At 47.9% G+C, this 16,852-nt stretch overlaps 1 protein-coding gene across 4 annotated transcripts in view; it reads left to right on the top strand.

Moving 5' to 3' along the window:
• MACROH2A1 (macroH2A.1 histone) overlaps positions 1-16,852 on the top strand; it is a 350,602-nt gene that overhangs the window by 226,974 nt on the left and 106,776 nt on the right. For 2 of the 4 annotated variants that reach the window (XM_069652584.1, XM_069652583.1), the window contains exon 6: positions 2,123-2,222. The exons of the other annotated variants lie outside the window; for them this stretch is intronic. In XM_069652584.1, the coding sequence (XP_069508685.1) occupies positions 2,123-2,222 (100 nt within the window). The remainder of the gene's footprint in view (positions 1-2,122; positions 2,223-16,852) is intronic. 4 annotated transcript variants of the gene reach the window in all.

The raw sequence follows: 16,852 nt of genomic DNA, 5'->3' as shown, positions 1-16,852 counted from the left end.
AAAAAGAGGACACCCACATATGCCTGGAGTACTTTTCAGAACCTCTCGGAAGTACCAGGGGCCATGTTAGCAAACTGTGACAACTGTTTTGTTTACGAGTCTACGGTTGGTTAACAATCTTTATTTTTATTCCCCATCCTGCGGCCTGTAAAAGCCCACTAAAGTCACAGTGCTTGAACCATGTATGGTTGGTGGTGCTTCCTAACGACTTTGTGACATGCCCTTTTTACCTTTTCAAGCTCAAATAACACGGGCTATAATTGGTTATCTGTAATACTGCAAGGATAAGGTGATCCAGGGATACATGCATGTGTCAATTTTGGTTTGCCCTGCTTTTGTTTGAGTAGCGCCACTGGTCCACTTTCTTTTTCCCCACGAGAAAGTCACTGCTATATTTGCTTTTGAGACTTTAGGTTTGTACACACTGAAATACGTGACAACTCCTCAAATGCAGTCTGCTATATATTGTACTTTCAGCTACATCAAATAATATGCCAGCAAGCTTTGTTAGTGTTGTTGACTTGAAGTCAAAATGCAAATAGGCGAGTGTGTGTTGAGTGGGGTGGTGATATGCACCGATTTTCTATCCCTAAAATTTTGAACCAATGGAAGTCTATCAAAACCTTCCTCCGCTTGAAATCTATAATATTTTGCTCGAACTGGCTCTTTCCAAGCCACTAATTATTTCCACTTGGCTGCCCTCCTTTCGATGTGTGTCTAGCCACTATAGGTTTTTATCGATGGACTGTGTTTATTTTTTTTAATGGTCGGATCTGCCTTTTTTATATTTTGACTACTCGTTGCACAGGAATGTCTTCCAGTGTGTGTTTTCCTTGACGCTTATTGATTCATTTCTGATTCCCGTAGTGTATAATTGGAACACCCTGCTATCACCCCAGTTAAGAAAACTTAAGATGTTGACCCCTACACTTGGGTGGGAGTCTGATCATGATAGTGAGTGTGCTTAGTGAACCTGGTCTCATAATGCAAGTGTTTCAGTCTGTCTGGTTATTGTAAGCATGCTCAACACAGGGACTTCAGAGGCTAGGCCCAGAAGCTTCCAAGCTCGCCTTATGAGACCACACTCACTATGCAGTCATGTTGAACAATAGAAGATTTCCAGTGCCATATTTGTATCAACCTTGCTTTGAGGGTAGTGGTTATGATGCCATCTCCACCTGCTTTACTGCAGACAGAAGGTAAGATTCTTATGTAATATCACTCAGTCGCTAATGTTTCGTAATAGCAGCCTGTGGCAGTTGGACCCAACAGAGCTAAGATAATTCAATCCAAGGTAGAGTTATTTTCTTCCTCCAGACTGGTGTATTCAAATATCTATGTTTGAATTGCAGCAGAGCACTATGCAACTTGTCATGTAGGCTCACGTAAATCAGCAGTACCAACCAGCTTGGTCAAATGTAGTGTTTTGCCCTAGACTGTCAATCTTGCAAACGTTTTCCAAATATGAGTTCCGAGAGTTTGAATTTCTGGGATTTCTGTAACTTCTGGCCTTAGTTTGTCACATAATGGTGTATTAAAATATATTCACATGTTTTATTAATACCTTTTTAACCTTTCACTGCTGGGGAATTTGGAAATTAGGACGTGTATATACACCCTAAGTGCAGTTAAAGGGTAACGATCCTTGTTATGTAAAGCAGTGTTCACAAAAGCATTGTTGCCATGTAATAGGCCACAGGCCGCCTTCAAAGGCTTTTTGAGAAATGTGCAATGCCTAGTTCTGTGGGGAGCAATATACCTTTAACACAAGCAGCCCTCTGGCTGCCATTTGGTTGTGCCTTCCGCAATCACAGATGTGGTTCAAAAACATTATTTGTGTTCATGTTGGTAGTACTGCTGCTTTCTAGAGCTTCAAAACTGTTTTCTTCAATGTGTGTTGTGTAGGCACCATCTCCCCTGAAAATTAGGACACATGTTGGATTTGCACAGCCATGTCCTGAGTTGTAACTGATAACTCTTTAGTGTTTTGGTGGGAAATGCCTGTTTATTTCACGCTGCATGCTGTTCTGCACCTTGGCGTGTGGTGTTGCATATGTTTCTACTGCTTGGCTCTCATTTCCTGGCTCTCCTGTTACTTTCCACACCCTGCTTTTCTTTTCAGCTGCACCTTGTTCACAGTGCGATCAGTAATTTAGCCGGCTATGAGGTGGAGGCTGTTATCAATCCTACAAATGCAGAAATTGACCTTAAAGATGACCTAGGTAATTGGGGAACAGGGCTGAAAGAGTTAACAGTGTGGGGAGCATTATGGAACCTGGAGTGCGCTCTCCTATACTGGCATGAAATGGGTCATCACTGGATTTCCTTTGATTGCAAATCTGTAAAATGGACCTGCATGGTGCACAATGTCAAGTGCCATTCGTCACATGTTGCCATTTTTAATTTGGGTCTCTTTGGCTACATGTCCACCACGTTTCCCCGATTGCACCTGTTTTCCATAATGCTCTAGGCCAGGCTGTTAGCTTTTTAGAGGGGTTGTTTATTTCTTTTTTGCAGGGACTCCATTTTTTTTCTCGGTTTACAAGGCACATTAGTTTCTTTTTGTTTTTCCGTTTCTAATTTCAAACCATATATGTGATCCTCATTGATGTATGAAAGGGATCAATGATTGTTTGAACATGCCAACATTTTCTGCAGAACTAGTCTCGGAAAACCAAATCAGATGAAATGTTTGTTTTCACCTTAACTGTTTTGCTGTACACTTCAGGCGTTTCTCTGTATATTAAATGATGCTCCTTATACACCTTTTAACTGAGACACTTCATGCTATTCAAGTTGCATTTATCTCCAGTTTTTGCGAAAAGTATGTTGATGAGACTGTCTCCAATACCAACAGTAGGAGCTGCAACTCAATCCAATTTGCGGTTGTGGCAGTAGCTTTAGACTTAAAACAGTGCCCTTACTCTTAATGGTGAGTAGCGTATAATTGCCTCAAACTAGCTTATTTGTAAATTGAAACAAGGGTTGCCTATTCTAAGGAATGATATTGATCAGATGGAATAATGCTTGACACAAACATGCACCCCTCCATTTCCTTTTGATGTCCAGCCAACCTATTGCACTTTCGTCCCTCCTTTGAAGTTTGTCCAAGTCACAGAGTTCTTGGAACTCTTGAAGGACTAACGTGTGATTATATAGCTACCCTTCCCAGGAAAATCATTCAGGTGAACTGGCAATGCTGTCACAGCCTGCTACAATAAAAAGAATGCTCACCATTCGATGACCACAGCCAGAGGCAAAATTCAAAATGCAGCAGGCTCGATACAAGTGAAGCAAATTGTCCAGGGTGAAGTGGGTTGCGTTTGATCTTGTAGCACTATAAACTCAGGGTGTTACAAAATGTCTCTGTGCTGGTTATGGAAACAAAAACTGGTATTAGAAATGGGTATTAAGACATTTAACAATTATTTGGTCATGCAATATTTTTACAAGCAATATAATACAGTGGGTGTCAAAATGACTGGCAAAGTGAAGGGTGTTGTGAGATAATCATACAGTCACTATTACAAATGTATTCATGTATAGTGTAGGCAAATATTGGATGGAAATGGACAATGGTTCACCAAGATCAGATGTTACTAAGAAAGCAACAATGTCTATTGTTACTCTTCAAATACTTATGGCATTGTCATTTGTTGTTTCTGCGTTGTCTTTATTCACAATTGGCCTTCTGCAGGACTTCAGACGGTTCCATGTGATAATATCCCTACAAAAATGTTGCCATACAAGAATGGCGCAGTTTTTTAGCGGCAATATTGCCACATTGAACCTGCGGAGGACACCCTGCCAACGCCCACATTTTTTTAAATGGAGCGGGGGACACCCCGTATCTCCACTCCCATTTACCCCGAAATAATGTCGCCTATGCCGTTTCCCGGCGACTATATGTATTGCGACATTATTTATGGGGATAATATTACCTGATACCCTTCAGACATGAGTCCAATCTTATTCAGAACCCTGTTAGCTGAAACAGACTTGTTGCAATGGTATTGGAGGAGGCTTATTTTGAAAACTGAAACAAAAGGTCTTTGGTAGGTCTGCAGAAAAACTGTACTAACACGTTATCACTGTGTGTGTACATTTATGGCCCATTAATGACACAATTAGATTAGTTAACTGAATAAATACATACTTGAGCTGCTCAATGTTTTTTAAATTGCTTTAGACAAGTTTAGATCTGCTAGTTCTCCCAAGGTACACATCAAATAAATAAGTAGAGTTGAACCAGCCTAACTTGTTGAATTTCTAATTGATCTTGAGTAAGTCATCAAAAAGGCGGTTATGTTTGCTCTTGTATGCAAAAGCCAACCTTCAAATGTGATGCTGCCTAATATGGCATTGGTATAGGTCGGCCATTTTAAAGGTCGACGTACGAAAGTTGACTATTGCAATAAGTGGATGTTCGGAGGTGTAAGGGTTGTGGTTAGGTTGCAGGCGGTTACAGTTTGGCGGCGTTACAGGTTGTGGTTCGATTTAGAAGTTAGCCTTGCAGCGGGGAAGAAGAGAGGTAATCAAGGAAATGCAAAATGGGACATGGTGCTGGGAGAAACTCTAATTAAAGAAAAAACAACATTTAAAAGAAAAGCAAATCATGCCTTTTTAAAAATGGCCAATGGCTTTGGGGAGGTCGACTTTCAGTAGTCTACCGTCAGGCACATTCACAAATCGAAGTTGACTTTTAAACATGGAACCATGCTTTAGCATGAAACACGTGTTTCTCGTTGTTTTTTTTCCAATATGATGGTGACTTTATACCTTCAATTGATTCACATCTTCCAGTTACTGTAATGCATTTTAGCATGTTGCTGTATGTCTTGATCACCATTTTGGTGCATGTTTTCCCTACCTGCTTGCACTTTTCTCTCGGAAGGCGATGTGCCGCATATTTCATTTTGCTGCTCAATTTCTTGCCTTTGCCATGCTGTTCCTGCCCTCATCATAATGCATCTGTCACACATTATGCCAGCAATTCTAGTGCTGGTAAGTTTGTCCCCTTTTCCCCAGACTCATGGGACATCTGCATAGTGCAGAGACTGGAGCATTTTCAAGGGAAACCCAGTGCACATGCCCAGCTCTGTGCATGCCATGGCTCCTCCTTCCTCATCCACAGGGTTCAGTTGTCCAGACTACCTAGTCCGTACTGGAGACTGGATGTGTTTTTCTGTGCCTCACACTTTGCACTTCGCCTTCCCTAGGATTGATTATTTTCTTTTTAAATGGTGCGTGGGCTTCTTTCCTTTGCACTTCTTGCTGACTTCTCTGGTCATGACTCAAGCATGTTGTTTAATAGGATCTTCTAAGTGCCTGACAGTTTTCGGAAGCTGACATACACATGTGCCATTGGTGCTTGTCTCCTCAGCAGGCCTGACCTGATTGATCCCAGTGTGATTCACTTTGGCGCTTCAAACATCTGAATAGAGTTCACTGGTGCATGATCCTGCCCACCAATGGGTTTCCCGGACTTTCTAACACAGAAGCAGCAGCCTATGGTGTGTACCCAGTTGTTCTCACCACCTTTCTCAAATGCATCCTGGAAAGGCTATCTGTTATTTCCAGGCTATTTGCCAGCCCGGTCAGCCAACATGAATAGCTTTGAAGACCTACCCAAGGTGTTGGGAAGATCTGACTGGTATCTGTACCAAGGTGCCCCTGGCGCCTAAACTGGGTTTCGGGTCAAGGTATATGTTCTTTTTGAGTGGTAAGTAGTGAGTCTGAGAGCTCTTGGGTTTTATCATTTCCCAGGAAAGTTTGTCCATTTAAGGCTTAGTGGATGCTGTATTTTGTTTGGCTTATCTTCCTCATGTTCCGTAGAGATGTCATGATGACCTTCTTCAGGAATGTCTTGGTATATGCTCTATATTGGGCGACATTGAGGATTCTAATTTTCACACAACCTAATTCCAGTTCTGGAATCATGGTCCATTAACTTTGTTTTAATGCTGATTCCTTTAGCTATGCATTCCTGAAATTTGAAGACCTTTTCATTCCAGAGCTACTTCCTCTAAATTGTCCTCTTTTCCTTTCATTAGCATTTCCTTCTTTACTTTTTCCAACTTCTTGTAGTTTTCTTTGACAGTATTTTACTTGGCACCACTGAATTATGTACCATTTTTGATAGCTCTTTACGTCTTGCATTGGCACTGTTCTTAAAACTAATCTTTGTTTACCAGGATTTCCCTCGGTGGGTATCTTCATCCGTTTCCCTTTGTAAACAAAGGGGTTAGTGATCTCATCAAATTCTTTTAGGAGTTCAATCTTTTGCTTGTTTCTCCTGCAGTCCCTGCCTCTTCTGAGTTAACTTCAGAAAAGAGTTGCATATGCCCTTTTATTATATCCATTATCCTCCATTCTTTGTCGTTGCTAATATTTACGTACTGTTCCATATTGGGTTTTCTTTCTAAGTTTAGGTCATTATGACCCTTTATACCATCAAACAGATTTTGAAGTTCTTGTACCAAAATGCAAGCTTCAGAATAATGTTATCTATCTGTGTGTTAGTCTCTCATAGATTGTTTCGGTATGTTGCGTCCTCTTTACGCCATACTTGGGGGGACAATTCGTCTTTTGAAACTGTACTAGAGCACTGTTTTGTGTAGCAACAACAAATATTGTGCTTTTTTCATGTTTACGTGAGGGCTGGTGCATGTCAGTGCAGCAGACAGGAAGGTCAGCAGAGGAGAGGGGGAGAAAGCAGAAGTGAAAAGGAATGTCTTGAGCTGGTTACAGAACCTCAGGTGGTCTGGCTCAAGCTGGACAGGGTGGTCGTTCCAGAGGGACTCACCTGCAGAGGAGATGGGTCTACCACCCACTCTCTGCCTGGAGAAGCGTCTGACCCCCTAGAGAGTTGGCGATGGCTGAGCAATGGGCTCGAGGAGAGAGAGTTAAATGTAGTATGGGCCCTGGCCCCAGAAAGCCTTGTGGACAATGCAGAGGGTCTTAAACTTGATCCTTGCAGCCACCGGGAGCCAGTGGAGAGATTTCAGGGCTGGAGAGATACGGTCCCTGGGCTTGAGGCCAAGGATAAGTCTTGCAGTTCTGTTCTGGATTAATTGCAGATGGCGGAGAGTAGAGGAAGACCGATTGAGAAAGAGGCTGTTGCAGTAGTCCAGCCTAGAGAGAACCAGGGCTCTGGAGACAGTGAGCTTCTGGGGGAAAGTGAGAAAAGGAAAAATACTTCTGAGGGGAGGTGCAGGTGGTAGTGGGACTTCTTAGCGATGTCTGTGCTTTGAGGAGAGAAGGAGAGAGTGGGGTCGAAGATGACAGCAAGGTTTTTTGCCTCACAGGAATAGGGCGCAAGGAGGGCGGCCAGAGTGAAAGAGGGAATGCAGGGCAGGGATTAAATGAGAAGGATCTCAGTCTTACTGGCATTAAGGCAGAGATCGTTGGAGGCGCACCACTCCTGATTCGCAGATAGGAATGAGCGAGAGGAGAGGAGGTAGAGATGAGGTGGGCCAAGTAGACGTTGAAAAGCCATGGTGAGAGGTTAGAGCTCTGGGGAACACCACATGTGGAGAGAGAAGGTGGTGGAGGGAAAGAACCCAAGTTGAACTTAGGAGGGTCGGTCCAGGAGTAAAGCAATCAACCAAGCAAATGCCTTATCTGTGATTCCCAGGTTCTTACTCAGACAATTTATCAGGATGGCATTATTGACCGTGTCGAAAGCAGAGTAAAGATGAGGACAGAAGGAACACTAGAGTTGAGATTAGCGAGCAGATCTTCACGGGTGTTCAGGACAGCAGTTTCCATTTCTCCAGCATGGGGTCTGGCATGGATTCACATGCTCATCAATATTCTCCGTTGTTAGGCTGGGAATCCTCGGTAAAGAAAAAATCAGTTTCAGTTTCACTTCTGAACTGTCTTTCTCCTAACAACCAATCACTGGTCTCTGGGTCATACTGCCCCCAGCCAATGACTGCCCTTTACCTAAGCCCCTCCTCTGGCGGCCATCTTCAGATTTGGTAGTATGTGATGTGGCAGTAGGACCAAGAGAAGAGCCGCAGAGGGATAGGCGGGAAGGATGGCATGTGAAACAATGCCAGACCCATGCTGGAGAACAACAGTTACAGGTAAGTAACTTGTTCCTTCGCCAGCATGGGGACTGGCATGGATTCACATGCTCGTGAATAAATAATGCATAGCAGTACATACATGAACAACCACGGTAGGTGACAAGGCTCAACATTAAGCATCTCTTACCTCCTTACTAGGCTCACCTTCAAGCGAACAGGTTGTGCAGCACTGCTTGGCCGACTCTATACCCCTCCCTGGAATCCCCGTTGACGCAATAGAACCTTGTGCAGGTGTCCGTCGACCTCCACGTAGCAGCCCTGCAGATGTCCAGCCGGGGCACACCAGACGGGAACGCCGTAGTTGCAGCGATCGCTCTGGTCGAATGGGCTCTCAGATGGCCAGGCAACAGTCGGTTTGCCAACCGGTGACAATGGGTGATGCAACCGGAGAGCCAACTGGAAATGGAAGCCTTGGAGAGGTCCTTCCCATTGTTCACAGGGCCAAAGTTCACAAAAAGGTGCAACGTCAAACTCTTTGTGCGGTCCACATAGAACTTCAGCGTGCTAGCCACATCCGGCGAGTGCAAAGTACTTTCAGCCGGCGCTGAAAAAAACACAGGTAACACCAAGCGCGTGTTCAGATGAAAGTCCGACGGCACCTTGGGCATGAAGGAGGGGTGCGTCCGCAGCACTACCCTTGTGTCGTGAAAAGTCAAGTAAGGTGGCTTACAGAACAGGGCCTGAATCTCTCCCACTCGTCATGCAGAGGTGATGGCCACAAGGAACGCTGTTTTTCACGACAAAAACCTCAGCAGTGCTGAGTGCATAGGCTCGAATGGAGGACCCATGAGTCTAGTCAGAACCACATTGAGCCAGACCTGCTTTGGCCAGTGACGGCAAATATGGCAGCACCTGCGGAGCCGTAATTCGCAGAGGTTCGATCTTCTGTGCAGGGCACCAGACGGCAAACCTCTTCCACTTATGCCCATAGCTTTTCAGTGTAGACGAAGCCCTGGCCTTGGCAAGCACCTCCTTGCAGTACGCCGGGATATCATATCTCCCACACTTTAGTGCTGCAGGAGCCAGGCCTGCAAGTTCAGCGACCATGGATCGTGGTGCAGAATCGTGCCCCCTTCTCTGGCGAGAAGATCTGTGGCAGCCAGTAGCTTGACAGGGGGTGGGGGAGGACGCTGACAAGTCCAGAAAGTCCGGGTACCAGATCTGTCTCGTCCATGCCGGTGCGACGAGGATCATCCTGCACCTGGACCATCTGAGTTGATTAGTCGAAGAAGCAACGGCAACGGAGGGAACGCATATGGGAACAGGCCATCCCAGGGAAATGAGAATGTATCCCCCATGCTCCCCGGGTGAGGAAACCTGCTGGCAAACCTCCGGCACTTGGTGTTCGTCGCAAATGGATCGATCTGGGGATTGCCCCATCGTCCGAACAGAAGATCCACTTGGTCCTGCCGAAGCTCCCACTCGTGGCAAGAGCGCAGCTCCCTGCTAAGGGAGTCGGCGACTGTGTTCTTCACTGCTGCCAGATGAAACGGTATGGGGAACATCCCCTGGGCAACGGCCCAGTGCCATAGGTCCTGCGCCTCTCTGGAAAGCGCTGGGGATCTGGTGCCCCCCCTGCTTTCGGATGTAGAACATTGTGGTGGTGTTGTCCGTGAAGACCAGCACCACCTTGCCCTTGAGGAACGGTAGGAAATACTGGAGGGCCCAAAACGCTGCCTGCAGCTCCTGTATGTTGATATGCAAAGACTTCTCCGGTAGCCACATGCCTCTTACATGGAGACTTCCGGTGTGCGAGCGCCCCATTCTTCCAGGGGGAGCGTCCGTCGTGACCGTCTCCTTATGAGGTGGGGTCTGGAAGTCTGTGCCCGCTGGCATAGGCGCACGGACTCCCCACCACCGTATCACTCGATGGAAACTCTCGTCGAGACTGATCTTGTCCTCGAAGCTTCCCGATACCTGAATCCAACAGGCATCGAGAAAGGGCATCCTGCAGAGGGCGCACCCACAGCCTGTACAGCCGAATAAGGTATATGCATGACAACATCATGCCGAGAAGGGACTTGATGGACCTCCCCCTTGCAATCTTCAGGGTCAACAGCCGTTGTACCTTGCCCAGGATGGCCGCTATCCTCTCCTCCGACGGAGACGCCAGGCATGACACCGTGTTGAGCCGAGACGCCAGAAACCTTGCGTCTTTCGATGGCATCAAGCAGGACTTCACATAGTTAACGAGAACTCCATCAGCAGCTGGACAGTCTTCGCTGTGTGTTCGATGGCGATATCCCTCGTTTTCGCTTAGATGAGCCAGTCGTCCAGGTAGGGGTAAACGTGTATCCCTCATAGACGCAGCCGTGCCACCACTGGCACCAGGCACTTGGTAAAAACCCTTGGCTCTGACTTCTATCCGAAGGGAAGGGCCTTGAACTGGTAATGTTGCCCTTGACCCACAAAGCGCAGAAATTAGCGGTGCCACTTGTGAATGGGGATGTGAAAATAGGCATTCTGCAAGTCCAGCGACAATAGAAAGTCCCCTTCTTCCAGCTGTCCTAGCACGTGCTGAAGGGTGACCATCCGAAACTTTTGGCATTTGATGTAGTTGTTCAGATGGCAAAGGTCTCGGATTGGGCCTCCAACCGGCCGTCGTCTTCTTGACGAGGAAGTACCGAGAGTACACTCCGGAGCCTCTTTGGAATGAGCTCCATCACGCCCTTCTTCAGTATGGCCCGCACCTCCAGCAGGAGCTGAGGGATGTGGTTTTCCTGCCTGGCCACTGGTGGTACGCAAGGACACGCTTGTTGGGATTCCAGGGTGTGTCCGTGGGCGAGAGCATACAGCACCCAATGGTCGGTGGAGATGGTCTTCAACACGCTGACGAAGTTCGCCAGCTGGCCTCCCACCAGGGTGCGCGGGTGGGGGCCTGATGCCACGGCCGGTTCAATCTTGCTTCGCTGTGGAGGCGCCGCCTTGGGGACCTTGACGACAATGGCGACCTCCTCCCAGACTTGCTGCGGCCCCTGTAGGCCTCCTGGGCCGAGCAGTGGGTTGGTTGACGGTAGGACGAGGAGCTTCTGCCGATGCCTTTGAAGGAACCTTGGGACTTGCCTCCGGAGGTCCGAAAGGACGGCCGTTGCTGTTGGAGCATGCCCAAGGCGCGAGCCATCTCGGCGTCCGCCTTGATGGCCTGAAGGGACTCGTCCACGGTGTTACCAAACAAATTTTCCCCATCAAAGGGCATGTACAACACCCTCAACTGTACCTCCTGGCGGAAGTTAGTGTCTTTTAGACACCCTCGCCGATGAAGCGAAACGCTGTTGCCCATTTGCCAGAATCCCGTGTCGGCAATGTCCGTGGCCACTGTAATGGCATGGTCTGATGCCACCTCACCCTTCTGCAGGATCTCCAATGCTTCCGCTCTCTTGTCATCGGGAAGGAAGTCCAGGATTGGAGTGATCTTAAACCAGAGCTCCCTGTCGTAGCGCGCCACGATGGCGAGGGCGTTTGCCGCCTTGATTCATCGCTGCCGACGTGATGACCCGTCGTCCCATGGCGTCTAACTTCTTCCCCTCATTGTCCGGGGGTGAGGAGTTTGTCGATGTGGAAGAGCCAGAAGATTTCTTCCTCGCTGCCGCTGAAACGACTGAATTCGGGGGAAGGCTGGGATCTCAAACACTTGGGTGCACAGTCCGGCACCCTGTACTTATTCTCGTATCGGTCCCTCTTCGCTGGGGTCGAGGACGGATTCTTCATCAGGGAGAGTCCCTCGTCCCAAATGTCGTCCAAGAACGGAATTGAAAGCACAGTGTTCCTCTCAGCCTTGTGGTGTTGGCACAGGAAACCTTCTTTCTTCTTCTCCTCAGGGGCTAGTTGAAACAGTTCTGAGGCCCTGGAGATCATGGCGTGGAACGAGCTGATCTTGTCGGGCGGTGAGGCCCTAGGCGGCAGAGACGGGAGGTCTCCTAACCCGCTGTCGTCCGTGCCTGCCATCTCTGGGTCCGTCTCATCCCTCGGTGGAAGGGGGGGAGACGAAGGGTGACAAGGCAGTGGTGGAGGGTGAACTCTCCTCTTCTTGACCGGGTGTTCGCCTGATGGCCCAGGTGCCGTGGAGTGTCCTGCCGGCGGAAGGGGCATCCTCGTCCAGATTTCCGAGCACAAGCTGTGCAGCGCCTGGCGAATGTCCAGAAGGAGAAAGACAGTTCAGAAGTGAAACTGAAACAGATTTTTTTCTTTACCGACGATTCCCAGCCTGACGACGGAATATTCATGAGCATGTGAATCCATGCCAGACCCATGCTGGAGAACAACAGTTACAAGTAAGTAACTTGTTCCTTTTCTGGCTGCTCTGAAGCCAGACTGATGACAACCAACAGATTCGGTGTGGAGAGTAAACTGGGATATGGCCAGCTTTTCCAGGAGTTTGCCGAGGAAAGAAGTGATGGTGATCACACAGTAGTTTGCCAGACAGTAAGGATCGGCGAAATGTTTTTTCATGAGGGGTGCACAAGGGAGTGCTTTAGAGGGACGGGAAAGTTCCTAGGGCAAAAGAGCGATTGCAGAACTCTGCCAAGGCTGGAGAGAGGGTGATGATGTGGTCCTTGATGGTTCTGGAGGAGCAGGGGAGCACCCACCCGATTCGTGAAATCTGATGGTGAGATAGTCATGTCTAACCTGCTCCAGCTTGGTTTGATTTACTTTTATCGACAATGAGCAATGTTTAGCGAATTGCTGCTTGAACACCATAGCCTTGGTTTTATCTACATTCAGTTCAAGGTGCAGTTCCTGACATTTAGACATAAATGTATTTAGTGCCTTGTCCAAGCCTGTGGGAGTTTTTGCTAAGATAACCGTGTCCTCAGCATAAAATAATGCTGGATATTTCATTGACACCATTTTGGGCAATCTAGGCAATCCCTTTCCAGGCTGTCTATTATCTCCAGGATATAAATACTAAAGAGCAGGTGTGCCAATACGCACTTAGTACAAGGAAACCACTGCTAGTATGCAAGTATATAGAAATAAGCATTTATGTTATGTACACTGAAGTTTATAACTTTTAAGTACTATCATGCAGTAGCATTAAACACAGAATATAACCAGCATAAAAGGATGATTACTTTAGAACACTTTTAAAGTAACACGGAAGTGGTAGGAACTTCTGAAACAAGTATGCAAACTATAGACCAACTTGTATACTTAAGTTAACCCCTGCTTAGTCAGTCTTAAGAAGTCAAACCCTATTCTAGGTAAGTCTTAGAGAGTCAAAGGGGGCACTTGGGGGTCCAGTGACCAAGGGCAGAGGAAGGAAAAGCATATAAGCAGCAAACAAGGCAGTCACTATGAGTCCTTCACATTTACAGGTAAGTAGCAGCAGATGTCTTTGGTACAGAGCGCAAAGGGTTGTCCACACCAATGTAGCTCAATGGAGGCCTAAGAGGGAATGCAAGTAACAGCTTAACTGCAACCCTCCGATGCACCGGAACAAGAAAGCAGGTGCCAGGTATATTAGGGGCTGCACAGTACCTTGTTGGTGGAGAATCTTGTGCAGCAGGACTGTTCCCACAGAGACGTGACGGCAGACCCTGGTTCGGGTGTTTTGCTCTTGGTGACTGAGGAAAAGAATTTGCAATAGATCTGGTGGTTGCTTGCGAGTATTTGGACACCCAGTCAAATATCTTCGCAGCACTGGCTTGTTGGTGCCTTTTTCAAGGTCTGATTGAAGGATGGTTGTCGTGCGGTAGACTTTGGTGCGGTTCTCTATCCATGTCTCGATGGAGGGGACTTTCAGTAGCGGGATCCAGTCTCTGGAGTTCCAGGAGGATGCCTGCAGAGGTAGGGACGAAGCCGTGCTTCAGTTGACACTGCACTGTAAAATGGCGTAGGACCCCAGGTATTGGTACATTTCGGGTGGTAGAGGTCACAGCTCTTCCAGGGAGGGCGCAAAATGCAGTTAGTCTTGTAACTGGTTACGCCTACCAGTCCAAGCGAGGCAGTTGTCTGCTTTGGGGCTTCCCTGCCACACAGAAATTGAGGTCAGGACTGCAGCGGTTACTCAGATGGCTCTGGCGGTTGCTGGAAGTAGCTGTGGATGTCCTTTTTCTTCTTTAGCTCTTCAGTTTCAGTGGTTGACTCTGAGTTCCAGGACTCTTGTCCTTTATGCAGGAATACTAACTGAGCCCACCAATCACCAGACATTCATTTATCCAGCACAAACTGACTCTAGGCAGGCACACTGCAGGACAAAGACCAGGGGGGTTTCGGTCACTGCCTTCCGCTGAAGGGGCCCCTGAGGGACCCTCGGATGTGGAAACAAGACACAATCACCACACACATGAACTGATACGCCAGACACGAGGTTGTATTCCCAGAATCTAGGGTTTATTGCAAAACAAATAGTCCCAGTTGGCCAAATGGTCCCACGCCCCGTGACGTGTGTAACGGACCTCGGGGGACGCAAGAGAGCGAAAATTGTACATCAGTTACATATATACAAAATGAGGATCTTATAATCAGTAATGACACATTTGATGCCGCCCCTAATCATTCCCTTTGAATTGGAGGCGATGTTTGACCATGGTGACGAATATGACACCTCAGACCACCATATTTAGTAACCGTTTGCAATCTCGAATTTACAGACACCATTCTTTATTTGAGAGAACACAGCGCTTCTGTTTTCATGGGCAAGCTGCGCGTAGGGGACTGGCACATTCCAGGCCTCACTATCTCCTGGTTTCGATTCACGCTCTAGAGGTCAGCTTGCTCTCTGGGGCCTCACAGTGCTCAGAAAGGGGGGGCCGTAAGAAGACCATAATTCAAACCTTTTAATATTAGTTTTGTACATTGCTATTTTAAGGAGACTCGCTGGCATCTGTGTACTGATTAAAATGCCTTGCTCCTTGCCTTCAAGGATATGTGAGAGAGGGAACCGGGCATTTCTGTCTGGCTCTCCAGCGTAATGTTTCAACATGTCTTTAGTAACCTTGGACAATTGAAGCGGAATAATAACTACAGCAGAGCAGTTTTACATGAGGCAAGGTGGCAACGTTAGAGAGAGCAGAGAGAGAAAACAAAATGGCGATTTTGGTCATCTTAAAATGGCCGCACTCTAGTTGAACTAATAGCTACGTAATGACTAATAAGCATATATCTGATGTTTGTTAATCTGCTTAGAATCACATGCTGTGCATAGGTCCGACATCCAGTGGTCACTGCGGAGTATTGCATTTTGTTTTTCGTAGTCGAAAAGGGGACGTCGACAAGGCGTGTCTGTAACATTATCCCTATAGTGACGTGTGTTGTACCCACAATCCCTCACGCGTCGAGGTCCCTCAGATTGTTTATTTCCGCCCAGATACTGGTCGCCTTTACGCGGAGCTCCTCGAGAGACATTGCAGATTTCATCTCCTCGACCTTTGGTCGTTTTCCTATATTAATATAGAACATATCGATCCTCCCCTCGACGCTGTTGTGAAGCTTCTCCGCCGAGCAAGATCTTCGATGGAGGGGACGAGCGGAGGAGATCCTTCGGCGTTGCTGAACACGTGGCCTGGCCTCGCAGGCCAAATATAGTAGGGAGAGTGGGGGTCGTGGGACATTTCTAATTCTTTTCTGAGAATGCCTTTCCTTTTCCCCTTCCTTTCCCTTGGGGTGGTTATCACGTTTTATTGCCTCAGCTATGGAGAGGACACCCTTTAGGTTTTGCCCGCTTTGCAAGGGCAAGTTTACTTGGAAGGACAAGCATTCATGGTGTAACCGCTGCTTGCCCCTCGATCACAAGGAGGAAGGTTGCACGGCTTGTCGGCTTCTTAAGCCGAAGACTCTAAAAGACCGTAGGGTCAAAAGGTGGGCGGCCTACGCTATGTCGAAGGCCGACGCTCCACCCACCGTCGCTACCTCCGACAGTGACGAGGAACGTGATACCACGACCTCCGCTACGGAAGTCGTAAACCCCCCTAGAGAGCGCACACGCGCTTCGTCGTCTGTCCCCGGCCCCGACGGGCTCGGCTCACGGCCTGCTTATGGGGATGAACACCCCGGCGACACTGACGCACACAAGACCACACATAAGCACACAACCCATGGCTCTTCTTTGCCAAAGGCAAAGAGAGCATCAGTGCCCTAGGAGACGCATGTTTCACCGGCAACCTCCTCGGACTGTTCGGGTTCGAAGCGACCAGCGACTGGGCTTTCGGCAAATAAGGGCGCCGCCCCCAAATCATCGGCCGGAGCGCATCAGCAGAAAGCGCATGCCGCCGTAGAGCGTTCGACACCCATAACGTCGAAACCACAGCTCCCCGCTGACAAACGAGTCGCTGAGAGCTTGGCGAGGATCGTGGTAGCCGACGCCCACAAGCGTACGCCGAAAGACACGTCGAGCGCTACGCAAAGGTCGAAAGACACACCTGAAGGCTTTTCGGAAGGCGACGGGACACTTTCCTCGACATTATGGGAGAGGTCGAACCGTGTTCAGCTACAAGACACTAATTTTCCCCCGCTAGACCGCTCAGGGGTACCCCATGAAACCATGGAAAGGCTCCATCTCTGCATGGAAAGGATGGAGAGGTTTATGAATGCCCAAAACCCTCCCACTCCAAAGAGAATAAGAGAAGGGCCTCAGGAGGACCCCAGGGCCAAAATTCCAAGATTAGTCAATCCCCACCAGGACACAGCCTCAGACTTCCACAGTGTGTATGACCTCACTGGGGAAGAACATTATTTTGAGGAAGAGGATGATTGTATGGACGAGGAAGACGGACGGAACCAGGAGGAAGGTCTGGAGGACAACCCAGACTCGGTAGGAG

Source organism: Ambystoma mexicanum, chromosome 3p (assembly GCF_040938575.1).
Source record: "Ambystoma mexicanum isolate Mex_15411 chromosome 3p, UKY_AmexF1_1, whole genome shotgun sequence".
Lineage (NCBI taxonomy): Eukaryota > Metazoa > Chordata > Amphibia > Caudata > Ambystomatidae > Ambystoma > Ambystoma mexicanum.
The sequence above is the reverse complement of the archived record's forward strand: the minus strand, read 5'-3'. Positions and strand labels throughout refer to the sequence as shown.